This window comes from Hipposideros armiger, unplaced genomic scaffold (assembly GCF_001890085.2).
Source record: "Hipposideros armiger isolate ML-2016 unplaced genomic scaffold, ASM189008v1 scaffold_926, whole genome shotgun sequence".
Lineage (NCBI taxonomy): Eukaryota > Metazoa > Chordata > Mammalia > Chiroptera > Hipposideridae > Hipposideros > Hipposideros armiger.
Genome location: NW_017732276.1, coordinates 178,593 through 193,722, shown reverse-complemented (window position 1 = coordinate 193,722; position 15,130 = coordinate 178,593). Strand labels below are relative to the sequence as shown.

Sequence of the window (15,130 nt, the reverse complement as noted above, 5' to 3'; positions counted from 1 at the left end):
GGAAGAGAAGCTAGAGATTGAGTTAATGATCAATCCTGTCTACATGATGAAGCTTCCGTAAAAATCCTACAAGTACAGAGTTCAGAGAGCTCCCAAGTTGGTGGACACATCCGTGTGCTAGGAGAGTAGCACACCCCAACTCCATGGGCACAGAAGCTCCTGCACTCAGGACAATTGCAGGCCTCGCCCTATGTATTTCTTTACCTGGCTATTCACCTGTATCCTTTATCATATCCTTTAATGTATAATAAACTAGTAAATGTTAATGTTTCTCTGAGTTATGTGAGCTGTTCTAGCAAATAATTGAACCTGAGGAGGGAATTATGGGAACATCCATTTTATAACCAGTTGGTCAGAAGTATAGGTGGCAACCTGGGATTTGCAATTGGCTTCTGAAATAGGGGCAATCTTGTGGAGCTGAGCCCTTAAACTGTGGGGTCTGTGCTATTTCCAGGTAGATAGTGTCAGAATTCAGTTGACTTGTTGGACATCAAGCTGATGTTGAAAAATTGTCTCGTGTGGGAAAACTTGCACACCTTGTGGGAGTAATATGAGAGTAAAGGAGAAAAACAAGTGTTTTTGTCCCTTTGCAGGGCTCTTGTTAAAATTACTAATTTCCAGGCCTTTTGGGAAGAGGCTGAGTCAGCTGTCACAGTGGTAACCATTTGACTCTTGAATCAGGCAAATTTGGCCCCCTTGGAAAGAGGAGAAAGCACATTTCTCCACAGGCAGAATTCTTACTTCTGCATTTGTTCTAATTAAGCAGAATTAAGATAATGCTGAACATTTAAGTTTACTACCTGCTGGATTCTATGTTAAGAGCGATATATGTATTTTCACATTTAATCCTCTAACATCCTTATGAAGAAGGTGCTACCATTTCACCCATTTTTACAGATCAGAAACCTGAGGCCTAAGGGGCTACATCATGTGGTCAAGGGCACAGAACTAGTAAGGCCAACACCAGGCCTCAAGAAATTATTTCCTGAGAGAAGCCAGAGCCTAGGGTCAAGTTCTCAGCTCTGCCATCACTGGTAGACCTGAATATATCTTACTGTGGGCCTGAACCTCGTCTGTTTAGTGGGACTTATTCCTGCCTCCCTCAGAATCAGTGTGAAAAGCAAAGGAGAGAGTATACAGAAGTGTTTCATAAAATGAAATGGGCTATATTTGTGGGGTATGGGTTTCTCGGTGAATATTACCTACAATTAGCACATTTATAATTCAGATGAACAGTTACTGATAGAATTGTGATCAAGAGACTTAGTTCCTGGATATGAGACCAAAAGAACAGGCAACAAGAGCAAAAATACACCAGCGAGACTATATCAAGCTCAACATCTTCTGCACAACAAAGGAAAGAATCCGCAATGTGAAAAGGCAACTGGCTGAATGGGAAAAAAAATATTTGAAAACCATTTATCTGATAAGGGGTTAATATGCAAAATATATAAAAAACTCCTACAATTTAATGGCAAAAAAATGAATAACCTGATTTTTTTTTTCAAAAAAAGACATACAACTAGGCTACAAGTATATTGAAAGATGTTCAACATCACTAATCATCAGGGAAATGTTAAACAAAACCACACCTGTTAGAATGACCATTATAAATTTTTTTTAAAGACAGTAAAATAATTCAGACATAAAAAGTCAAGAACCATATGATTTCACTGATATGTGGTATATAAAACTGAAAACAACAAAGGAACAAGACAAACAAATGAAGAGACAAAAACTCATAGACACAGACAATAGTTTAGTGGTTACCAGAGAGTAAGGGGGAAGGGGGATGGTAGATGAGGGTAAAAGGGATCAAATATATGGTGATGGAAGGAGAACTGACTCTGGGTGATGAATACACAATGTGATATATAGATGACGTATTACAGAATTGTACACTTAAAACCTATGTAACTTTACTAACAATTGCCACCCCAATAAACTTTAATTTAAAAAAAATAACAAGCATTGGTGAGGATGTGGAGAAATCGGAACCCTTGTGCCCTGTTGGTGGGAATGTAAAATGGTGCAAAGCTATGGAAAACAGCATGAAGTTTTCTCAAAAACTTAAAAGTTGAATGACTCTATGATCCAACAATCCCACTTCTGGATATTTATCAAAAAGAACTGAAAACAGTATAATTTTGCTCTCATGTTCATTGCAGCATTATTCACAATAGCCAAGAGATGGACAAAATCAAAATGTCCACTGACAGATGAATAAAGAAAATGTGAAACAGGGGCTGGCCAAGTGGCTCAGGTAGCTAAGAGCTTGCTCAAGAATGCGAGTTCTGAGCAACAGGGTCGCCAGTTCGATTCCCATGTGGACCAGTGAGCTGCGCCCAAGCTGAGCTGACACTGAGCTGCCAAGTGGCAGGATGGCTCAGCTGGTGAGAGCACATGCTCCTAACAACAAGGTTGCCTGTTCGAGATGGTAGGCTATGCCCCTCTGCAACTAAAAGAGTGAATTCAGCACTTTGAGCTGAGCAGCCGCCTGGGTGACTTAAGGCACAGAGCACGTGCTCTTAACAACAAGGCTGCTGGTTCGACTCCCGCATGGGATGGTGGCTACGTCCACCCACAACTAATTGAACACAGCACCTTGAGCTGAGTGGCGCGACTGGACTTGGAGCTGAGCTTGCTGCGCCCTCCACAACTAAGACTGAAGGACAACAATGTGGCTGTTCCTCTTCCCCGATTCCCCAACACTGTTCCCCTCCCCCAATTCCACAATAAAAAAAAATCTTAAAAAAAAGAAAAGAAAATGTGAAACATACATACAATGGAAAATTATGCAGCCTTAAAACATTTAAGGAAATCTTGTCATATGCTACAACATGGAAAAACCTTGAGGACATTATGCTAAGTGAAATAAGCCAGTCACAGAAAAACAAATATTGTATGACTCCACTTATATTAGGTAACTAGAGCAGTCAAATATATAAAAGTGGAAAGTAGAATGGTGGTTTTCAGGAGCTGGAGAGAGGCGGGGAATGGGGAGTTGCTTGTTCAAAGGGCATAGACTTTCATTCATGCAAAATGGAAGAGTTCTAGAGATCTGCTGTACACACATATAGTTAATGGTACAGTATAAAATTTAAGAGGGTATATTTCATGTAATGTTTTTTACCACAATTTTAAAAAATAGCCTTAGGGCCGGCCGAGTGGCGCGATGGTTAAGAACTGGCTTGGGATGCCAGAGGGCCCCGGTTCGGATCCCACATATGAGGGCCAGTGACACTGCCCTCTACAGCTAAGATGCTGAACAACAGCTCAACCTGGAGCTGGGCTGCCGTGAGTCACCGGCGACGGCATAGGCTGCAGCACCTGTGGCAGTGAGTTGCCATGGGCTATCGTGTGTAGCCAGCAGCCAGCGTGAGCGGCCCTCAAGCTGCTGTGAGCGGCAGTCCAGAAGCCGGCGACTGATCTGCCTCGCCCGGGAAGAGCACAATGATGGTGCCAACTTGGGCCAGTGAAGCAACGTCCTCCACAACTAGACTGAAGAACAAAACGACAGCAACTTGTCTGTTCCCCTTCCCCCAATTCCCCAGCACTGTTCCCATCCTCCCAATTCCCCAATAAAAATATTTTTAAAAAATAGCCTTAGTTTAAATACTTAAAAATGATTAACACAATGGTTCAGAAGCAATGGTAGTCCCCTGATAAGCTTAATGGACAGGGAATTAAGTAAGTCTAAGTCATACAAAAGAAACCACATTACAGAGTCTAATTTATTTAAAATACTAAAAACAATACAAATACATACACCTGTCACAGTAAATACATATACATCCTAGGGGAAGTTGGCTAACATTTGGTGTATCCTAATGAAGAATCTACACCACAGGGGTGATTGTTGCTTAGCATCTGAAAGATCTGAATCAGAGATCTGTACTCCAGAAGCAGCTACTCCAGGCCTTGAGCGAGCACTATTTCAAGCAGCACTATAAAATTTGTTAATTGGCAAAGTGATTTTACAAAGAGATTTTGTTATATTAGTGGTATTCAAGACACGCAGTTTGGTTAAAAATACAGTATATCTCTCAGTCATCACATGAACAAGAGTGTAAGCATCTAGCTAGTCCAGCAGCTTAGTCCCTTCCAGGAGTCCAGTTCTGCTTTGTCCAGGGTCACCTTTCTATGGACTGTCAGACATTCCTCTCACTAGAGTGCTGTTATCACAGTGCCTGAGGAACAGAAAGCTGAAACTTCACAGGCCTAAAGCACAAGTTGGATGACCATTTTTGTGCCTGCTTGTTAACAATTGCATATGGGACAAAATTCAATTATTTATTTAGTCAACCAATATTTATTAAATCTCTACTCTATGTCAAGCAATATTCCAGACCAAAATCTTTGTCATAACCATAAATAAAATAAGATATGACAAAGATTTTGGTCAGAGGCCTGCTCTACTCTAACGTACCTTCTTGAGGTTGTATGGGAGACACTTGCAGCTCTCACCTACCACTAATCATCAGGCTTACCAACATCTCACTAAAGGTACTCATTAGCTACAAGTGGTCAAATTAACTTAAGTTAGCTTACAACAAGCCACAATTTTAAAAATGCTGATGTGAAATGATTTGTATCAAGATGGACAGGTCTCCATCTTCTCACAGATCCCTAAAGAGTTCCGGTCCTGGGGAGGATGGAAGACATGCTGCCTGGAACACCCACTGCCAACTCTGAAAAAGGCCCTTTCCTTTATCCTTTCCTTCTGCAGTTTTTTTTCTCCATGGAGACAGTATGAATGGAAGGTGAAATTGTAACGGCACCTATTCCAGATGTCACATTGACACAGAATGCTAATGGTTAGAGTTGGTCCACACACAAACCTCACTGCTAAAACCCAGTGAGGCCCTTTGTCAGAGGCAGAGTATATGGTAACAATAGGATCAGAATTCTGATACTGCCCCAGGGCTTGCTTCACCACTAGCACTCTTCTCCTGGTCCTTCTATCCATTTCCTATAAAATTATTCTGTTTTGACTTCAAAATCTTGTACTTCGCTTTCCTTTATTCTGTTTCATAATTTTGCTCCAGAGCCTTTTAGTGTTTTTGCAGCCTCCAAGCACACTATACTGCAAACCTTCAGCACTTGACTGTGCTTGCCAAGTCTCTTTTGCTATAGCTCCTGCTCCTTTTAATTCTAAATGTTTTGGATGACATTGAGCACTGCTTCCTATTGAGTCATCTGGTAAACCAGCTATGTGCTCTGAAGCATAGATGAGGCAGCCACAGAGAAGAAGGTTAAGAATTAGATGTACATGGATGGGAGTAGAGTAGGAAAGGATGGAAAGATCCTGTATAAAAAAGGCAGGTACTATGGTAATCAAGACTTTGGCTCCAGTCTGCCTCGTCCTAATAGAGGGAGAGACAAAGTAAGAGCCAGTAGGCTTAGTAATACCATAAAAGATGAAAGTAAGAAGTGGGTGTGGAAGAAGAGATGAGAGGATAAACTTGTCTATTAAACCTTGAAAGAATATCTACAATTTTATCATTTTTAAAGAGGAATCTATGACTGGCACATTAGAATAAAGGGTCTGTAGCCTAAAGGGCTCCTAGGGCTCATCCTATCTAACACCCCACATTTTCAAAGGGACAAGTAAAGCCCTGAGCACACACCACCACCCAGATTTAGCAAATAAAATATAGAACACCTAGTTAAATTTGAATTTCACATAAACAACAATTTATTTTAGTATAAGTATGTCCCAAATATTGCACGAGATATATATTAAAGAATTGTTTATCCTCTATTTAATATGGCAACCCTACCTTCCTCCACAAAGCTTACTTGGTCAGTTAGTGACAGACCCAAAACTAGATTCCAGACCTTTTGTCTTTCAGGAGGACAGAAATGACTGAGAGTGCTCCAGGAATCCATTGCTATGCTAATCCATCACCCCTGTCTATAGGTTCTTGCATGGTCATAAGTAAATTAATCAATGAAAAAGACAAATTCTATTAAAGGGATATTTACCTTTTTAATCTTGACATATCCAGTGTTGGTTTGGGGGTCTGTGTCAATCTCCAGTCGCCCCTCACTGTCTCCCTGTCTAATACGATACAGGATTTTAGAACTCCCAGTAAATGGCTCATCAGCATCGGTGGCCTGGATGGTTAAGATGATAGACCCAACGGCTGTGTCTTCAGCAAGAGTTATGTTTCCGTACTAAGAAGAAAACAAGGGAAAGAAATGATGAAAATGTTCATTGTCATCAAGCATAATTGCCAAGGGCTAATTTGTCTCTTTGGTTTTAGAATGGACACAAGTCATAGATTGCATCAATACTTACCAAACATGTTTTTCCTACTGATGAATATGTTACAGTTGATTTTGACATCAGTCATACTCATAGACTGATATCTATTGTATGAAGAAACACATCTCAGAAGTCTACTGGTAAAATTCTAAAACAGATTAACAGCCCCCCCCATCCAATACATTTAGCTGTAATTATTATACTAGTGATTATATAAATAGATACTATATATTGAGTACATCTAATGTAACAGGTACTTTACATATATTATTTTAATTAATCCATAATCAATCAAAGAGTAGTGGTTAAGAGCCTGAACTTTGGAGTCAAATGGCCTGGGTATGAACCCTAGGCTTACCACTTATTAGCTAGATGACTTGAAGCAAGTCACCTAATGTCTTTAAGTCTCAGTTTCATCCTCTGTTTAATGAAGATAATAGAAATTGAACTTCATATTTGCTGTGGAGATTGAGAGATAAATCAAGTAAATCCCCAGAATACCTGGCCTATAGTAAGTACTCCATAAAGATAAGCAACAAGCCCACTGAGTAGCTATATTTTCATCTCCATTTGACAGAGGAGCAAAGGATTGAAGAGGTAAAACCCATCCAAGACCACACAGAATTGGGATTCAAACCCATGTTTGTCCAACTCCAAAGCCTGTGCTCTTAATCACTGGCCTAAAGTATCTCCCACTCCTCCAATGAAAATCCCCCAGATCATCTCTCTGGGCATCATGATCTTATAGATGGAAACAGTCAGGGTCCAGGAGATGACCACAGCAGTGAAAGCAGCTCACTCTGTAGATCCCAGTTTGCATTTCCAAGCTCTGAGACTGCCAGAGCAGGATTCTCATCCTCAATCTAAAACCACTGTTGAGATGTAATGCAAGGAAATCACAACAGAAGGAAGAGATCATGGAGGCTGAGAAGAAAATGACTATATCCCATGCTTACTTAGCATCAGTGCCTGTTACATAAGCTACATTCAGTCACTCACACCACTCACTGCTTTGTAAGTAAATCAATTCCCCTCTCATAAATCAATTCCCCTTCTTTGTCACAACTGTGTCCCTATTTTGATTTATGAACATCATCACGGGGCTCTGGGCTGCCTCAGAACTGACTTCAACTATGACATAACAGTCTAGTCAACTGGGCTTCTCTCTGCTCCAGAATAAATAAATGGAGACACCCCTTCTAATGGGAGCAGTGATAAAACTATCCCCAAGTTTAAAGCCCACATCAACAATAAGTAAACATTTTTCTTCATGTCCTCAACTGATCTTTTTTCTCCTGCTTTTTCACCCAATATTTGTAATTCTTACAAATGTCTTGAGAGCCAGAGATTGGTTTTTTCTTCTCCTTTTCTCTTAACCCAATTACTGAAAAGTAAGTTTAGATTGCCAATATTCCAAATATTAAATTTTTTTACTAAAAATGCTTGTTTGAGACCTAGCAATAATCTATTTATTATCCTACTACACACAAAATATATAATGACAAATTGCAAGTAGCCATTCAACTCCTTTCAATTTGACAAAGATTGTGGTTGTAGCTTTTAAGCAGCCCTTGGAAGAAATGAGCCATTGGCAGAAACTTATAAACAGATGTTCCCAGATGAATGTTATTGTTCCCTGAAGATTTCCACTGGAGAAAGTGCCTGCGTTTGTTACCAGTGCATTGACTAAGGATACCTGTGAAGTCAGACATTTATCCTAACTACTCTCCAAAAGTAGGGGTCAAGTAATATGAACAAAGTGAAAAAACAAAACAAAACAAAACAGAAAAAAGAGGTGAAAATTACTCACATCTGATTTTTCAAAGATGGGGATCTGATCGTTGATATCAATAACGTTGATTTGCACATGACAGAAAGTCTTGAAATCTGAAAATCAAAGTCATATCATAAAAACTTTCACTGAAAAATTATGCACTAAAATAAGAAATCTGCAAGAAAAACATTGTCAAGTGAAGAGACAGCCATAGTCACAAGTTTGCTATTGACATGCAATTTATGTGGAAACAGGGTTCACTGCTCCCCACCTGCACCCACAAGCAGGTCACCACAGGGTAGCTAAAGAAAGTCCTGAATGAGTTCCCCTGGGATTTTCATTGCCCTCCACCTGCCCCCTCCTGAGTAAGGCTTGTTCCTGAGCAACAAAGTTTGTTTTCTGTGAAGCAGCCTCTTCTTTCTAACTAGTGAAACTTATGTAGTCTTCAAATCCCATTGCAAAACTATCCTTCCAGAAAGCCTTACCTGAGCATCCAAGTCAGCTCTTTCCTTCTCTAAATATCCCAGCACTTAATGTCCTCCATCTCCTGTGCTCCCTATGGTGGGGAGGTTCAGGGTGCCTGCTCCCTCCCCTCTAAGTGAGGGAGGAAGTGGGACAATTAGTATTCTTCAGAGGGCCTGACTGCCCAGCCTTCTAGAGGCCAGAGAGAGGCAGAGATGGCTCATGGAACCCTGGGGAAATGACACTATCTTTGAGGGGTGAGTTTGACAATTCAAAGACCTAGTTAGAGAGAGCGGGTTCAACCTAGATCCAAGATAAGCATGGAGTATGGGTAGGAATGGGGTGCATGGGGAAATATCCAGAATAAGAAACAACATGGCAGGTTCTTTTTGGGGGTCACCGTCATTCTAATAGCCCTGGCATACTATATCATAAAGATTAAGAAACTAGGTTCTGTGAGGTGATATGTCATTGTGGTTAATTTCTCTGATGATTAGTGACATTGAGTATCTTTTCATAAGTCTATTGGCCATCTGTATGTTCTCTTAGGAGAAATATCTATTCAAGTTCTCTGCCCATTTTTTAATCGGATTATTTTTTTACTGTTGCGTTGTATGAGTTCTTTATAAATTTTGGATATTAACCCCTTATTGGATATAGCATTTGTGAATAGCTTCTTCCATTCAATAGGTTGTCTTTTAGTTTTGTTGATGGCTTCCTTTGCTGTGCAAAAACTTTTTAGTTTGATGTAGTCCCATTTGTTTATTTTTTTTCTTTTGTTTCCCTTGCCTGAGGAGATATTGGGATGTTGGAAAGGTCATGACATATTTTGTCTATGTTTTTCAAAGGTCATTTATTTATATAAAGAACAAAGGTTAAGCAATGATATATTGCCTGTTTTGTTTGATAACCTTTTGTCATCTTTCAGTGAGCTTCATAATTCCTCATTCATAGAAGGATGTCTTTATTGGCAAAAAAACTGAACAAGGTACTGATTTACAGCTTCATCTGAATTGAATGTTATACCATGCAAGGAGTTTTGAAGACAGCGAAACAAATGGAAATCTGATGGCGCAAGGTCAGGCAAGTATGGTGGGTGTGGCAACACATCCCATCCAAGCTTCAATAATATTTTTTTTAAGCTGAGCCATCCTGCCACCTGTTGGCAGCTCAGCAGCTGCTCAGCTCGGGCTGGGAATCGAATTGCTGTTGCTCAGAACTCAAACTCTTGAGTGAGCTCTTAACCAACTGAGCCACTTGGCCGGCCCAGCTTCAATAATTTTTGATGGGTGATCAAACTTGTGTGTGGTCTTGCATTGTCACGATGTAACACAACTGCTTTGCAATTAACAAGCTCTGGAAGTTTCTGGATGATGGATTTTTTCAAACTGTCCAATTGCTGACAGTACACATTTGAATTGATTGTTTGGTTCCTTGGTAGGAGCTCGAAAAACACGACACCTTTAAAATCCCAACACACTGAAAGCATAACCTTCCTCTGATGAATGTCTGCTTTCAGTGTCATTTGAGGTAAATCATCACGTAGGGACCAAGACCATTTGTGGACTGCATTGTTGTAAACAATCCACTTCTCATCACCAGTTATCAGTCACTTCAAAAAAGGATCATTTTCCTCACATTTAATGAGCATATTGTAGATGTTTATACGCGCTGTCAAATGAACTTCTTTGAGTTCATGAGAAACCCAAATATCGAGCTTGCTTATGTATCCCAGCTTTTTCAAGTGGTCATGAATGCTTGAATGATGGATGTTCAATATTTCTGCAATCTCTCGTGTCATGTAACATGGGTTTGACTTGATTAATGCCTTTATAATGTCGTCATCAACCTCAGTGGGCCTCCCTGACTGAGGAACAACATTGAGATCAAAATCACCAGCACAGAATTTCATGAACCTTCATTGGCACTGATATTCTTGTAGAGTATTGTCACCATAAACTTTATGTATGTTTTCACAAGCTTGACGCGTGTTCTTCCCTTTATGGAAGTAAAACAGTAAAATATGGCAAAAATGCACAGTTTGGTCTTCCATCTTCAACTTGCTGTAAAATCTCCAAAATTCAACCAAATCGCTCAATTTTTTTAAAGAATGAAGCTAGAACTGTCAGCTTTCAAATGACATAGGAATAACACAGATGCGAATGACTCTAGTACTTCCAAAAATGAACTAGTGCCATCTGTTGCAAACATGCGTCATAACTTTTTTGAAGACCAAATATTCAGAAAAAGTATCACTAAGAGCAAAGTCAGAGAGTTTATTGCCTATGTTTTCTTCTAGGAATTTTATGGTTTAGGGTCTTACATTTAAGTCTTTAATCTATTTTGAGTTTATTATTATATATGATATAAGAAGATGGTCTTTTTTCATTTTTTTGCATGTATCTGACCAGTTTTTCCAACACCATCTATTGAATAGACTGTCTTTACCCCATCATATGTTCTTGTCTCCTTTGTCATACATTAATTGACCATATAAGTGTGGGTTTATTTTTGGAGTCTCTTCTGTCATAATGGCTTTCATCAATAAATCAGCAAATGACAAGTGTTGGTGAGGATGTGGAGAAAAAGGAACCCTTATGCACTGTTGGTGGGATTGAAAATTGCTGCAGGTACTTTGGTAAACAGTTTGAAGTTTCTCAAAAAATTACAAACAAAACTACCTTATGACCCAGCAATTCCACTTCTGGGTATTTATCCAAAAATAATCCAAAACACTAACTCAAAAAGTTATGCATCTCTATGTTCATTACAGTATTATTTACAATAGCCAAGATATGGAAGTAACCTAAGCATCCATCAATAGACAATTAGATAAAGAAGTGGTACGTATATATAATGGAATATTACTCAGCCATTAAAAAGAATGAAATCTTAGCATTTGCAGCAACATGGATGGACCTAGAGGGTAATATGCTACGTGAAATAAGTCAGACTGAGATAGACAAATACCATATGATCTCACTTATGCGTGTGGAATATAAAGAACAAAATAGATGAACAAACAATACAGAAACAAACTGATGGTTGCCAGATGGAAGGGGTTTAGGGAGTAGGGTGAAAAAGGTGAAGGGATTAACAAGTACAAATTGATAGTTACAAAATAGTCATGGGAATGTAAATTACAGCATAGGGAATGCAGTCAATAATATTGTAATAACTATGTATAGTGTTAGGTGGGCACCAGACTAATTGGGGGGAATCACTTCATAAATTATATAAATTTCTTACCACTAGGCTGTACACCTGAAACTAATATAATATTGAAAGTCAATTGTAATTGAAAAATTAAAATTAAAAAAAGAACTAAGTTTCTTGACATAAAACAAATTGTTAGCACTCTATGGACTAGGCACTGTATTATGTGCTTTACCTGTGTTACTCATTTCATCTTCATACTAACTCCATGATGTAGGTACTATTATCATTCTCATTTAGTTCACAAATGAAGAAACCAAGGGATAGAGAAGTTATGCAACATGACCAAGGTCACACAACTAACTAGTGATTTAGCCAGAATTCAAATACATGTGCTTCCTTTGTCCTTTTCATCCACTCTCCACCCTCTATCCTGCTCTGTGTGTAGGAGACCCACTTCATGAACTGCATCAGTGGGCATTCTGGCCCTCTGGGTAACAGTTGGGTTGTGCCAGTGGGAGTACTGGCAGGAGATGGGAGGAGGGGCAGGAGAAGAGAGGCCTGGTATAGTTCCCCATTGCCAGCAGCCTTGTCGACAGCTACAGGCATAGGCCTTGCCACTTCGGAAAATGCTCCCTTCCCTCAATGCTTCATGACTTAAGGTAGGAAAGACTGTGCATTTTGCTTCACACCTCCGGTTGGTTTCCTTTCACCTTGCCTACATCTTTTACAAATAATCCCTTCTTAAACCTCTTTTTGGTTACTCCTTTGGAGGGGGGCTCTATTTCTATTTTCTGCTGGGATTCTAACAAATATACTCAGGCAATCTTACTCAGAGCTTGTGCTCAATGCCCGGGACATGAGGTCAGGCATTTAATCTAATAATAATTGAAGTATAAATAAGTGAACATTGATTAAAGCTGGGGCCAGTCCCCAGAACATTTGTAGACAACAAGAATGACAAGATTAGGGACTCCACAACCTACACACACTGGCTCCTGATTTGTACAAACTTCATTTGGACCAGCAGGGGGCTTCCTGCATAACAAGGCCTCCCAGATTTCATATAAAACTATGTTAATTACAGCCTAGTCTCTAATTTTCTGTAGTGCACACTTGAATGTTTCATTCCATCAACACACATACAAACATATATTTATGTGTAAATATATTTTATACCCTGGCCCATATTTTTTATAGCTATATTCCTGTACATAGACAATTTGTAATCTGATTTCCATTTTATGCCCTTACAGCCTTAAATTTGCACATGGGTTTTCTTCTCTGTAAACCCTGTGCTATTTTGTACATTGGTATATCCATCCTTCAAAACTCGGTTCAACATCACCTCTTCTGGAAAGCCTTACTCATTCTCTCCCTCCACTGAGTCACTTGTTTCCTTCACGGACAACCTTATACATGTTTACTGCAATTTACTTATTGACATGTCCATCTCCTCTATCATAAGAGCTCCCTGAGAACAGACATTGGGTTTTATTCACAAGTGTAACCTCAGTACCTTGAATGGTGCCTCAAACAAGGTAAATGCTCAATAAGTGTTTGCCAAAAAAATAAATGGCTAATGATATAAGATTGTTAATTCATCATGGTTTATTACACTCATTATTACTTTTGTTGTGCCTCTTAACATAATGCTAGATAAATGTTAGGTCCTCAATATTTGCCCAATTACTAAATTTCAAACATTATGCATTGGGAGCCTGTTAAACCACAGTTCTCTCCAGTATATCAACCTCTGCGTAAAGGCAAAAACGTGAAACACAGTGTGAAATGATGCCCTTTTCTTCTCCATATCTATATAATCTGTGTCTCCTAGCATAACCCTTACTGAACTATTTGTTAATCTAAGACTCAGTGCTAGTTAACTCAAAAAGATTCTTAACCAAGGAGTGTGTGTCACTAAAATAAGTCTGTCACTAAATAAATGTATTTTCTGTGTTTCTGCACATTTGTCTGAGAACGTGTGCATTTGTTTGAGAATGCATAGTTTTTATCATATTCTCTAAGGGTCTTGTGACTCAACAAAAATCAAGAACCACTTGCTTTGAAATTATATAAGGAGGAGGGGGAAATATTTCTTGATATGTCAAATGGCCAACTAGAAGCTAATAGTAAAAGACAACATTTCCCAAAAGATGCATTTTTCCTCCACTTTCATACAGTTGAATCCTTTGAGCCCAAAAGGAATAACTGGGAAATACAATTAATTTTCTTGTTCATGATTATGGTGGCCATGACAGAGTGCCTTGCTGACCTCTGACAACAGGGATCTTAATTGACGATGGCCCCACTACTGCATTCTGAAATCCATCACCACGTTTGCACTGAGGACTTTTCTTAGACTGCTCGGTGGTCTGTAATACTCCCACCAACCTTCCTTCACTCAGGGCCAGGCTTGTATTGTAGTCTGATGGTTCTCCCAGCCTTCTCTGCATCTCTCCTGATTTATTCTCATAGACATTTTCCCCAAAAATCAAATCCTTTTTTGATTTAATCCCCTCTTGGCATCTGTTTCTTAGAAGACCAGGACCAATACAATAGTGTTGCCTGAGCTGTAACTTGGACCAGCTGTCTCTGTGCTGCATGTGTGTTTTACATAAGAAGCAAGAACACTTAAACAGCATCCTTCTGTAATATACCCAGGCATTATAGCAGCCTAATGAATCACAACTAAAAGGAAAACAAATATATTCGCTCTGGACAGTGAATGTGATACTAACCTTTGTCAGACACCTCTACTGTCAAGTTGTACTGAGGAGTGTCTTGTTTCTTCAAGGACTGGACGGCTAACTGGAACACCCCTGTGTAGGTTTGGACCAGGAAGAGTCCTTCTATGGGAGACTTGGGAGTTTGATCCACAATTCTGTATTCTAAAACACTGTTGAGAGTGTCTGCTTCATCCATGTCATGAGCAGTAAGAGTCCCAATATTGCTTCCTATAGAGAAGGAAAGAAGGAAATTTATCCATTACAGGCTCTATTTAAGCTATTAAAAAATGGTTTCACTGGATAAGCAGGTTCTTAGAAAGCACTGTAAATAACTTTGAGTAGCTGACTAAAGTTCTTAGATGTATTTTGTTTCTTCTAACCCTCTCCACAGCGTAATGTGTGGAGTAGTATATTATTAGTTTTATAGGGTCACCATCACAAAGTACCACAGACTGGGTAGCTTTGACAACAGAGATTTATTTTCTCACAGTTTCTGGTAGCTAGAAATCTGAGATCAAGTTGTCACCAGGGTTGGTTTCTTCTGAGACCTCTCTGCTTGGCTTGTAGATAGCTGTCATCTCCATATGTCTTCACAGGGTCCTTCCTCTGCATGTGCCTGCGTCTAGATTTTCTCTTCTTAGAAGAACACCATATGAGAGATGGATTCAGAATGTCGGGTTAAAATTGAGTCTATTCTATATATGTAGGATAAAAGAGGTACAAAACAATGCTACTGCC

General features: G+C 39.4%; 1 protein-coding gene across 1 annotated transcript in view; it reads right to left on the bottom strand.

The window, feature by feature from the left end:
- Positions 1 to 15,130, bottom strand: part of CDH17 (cadherin 17) — a 97,048-nt gene that overhangs the window by 25,342 nt on the left and 56,576 nt on the right. The window contains exons 10-12 of the mRNA XM_019630653.1: positions 14,405 to 14,620; positions 8,082 to 8,158; positions 5,989 to 6,180 (exon numbers count right to left, since the gene is read on the bottom strand). Coding sequence (XP_019486198.1) covers positions 5,989 to 6,180; positions 8,082 to 8,158; positions 14,405 to 14,620 — 485 coding nt within the window. The remainder of the gene's footprint in view (positions 1 to 5,988; positions 6,181 to 8,081; positions 8,159 to 14,404; positions 14,621 to 15,130) is intronic.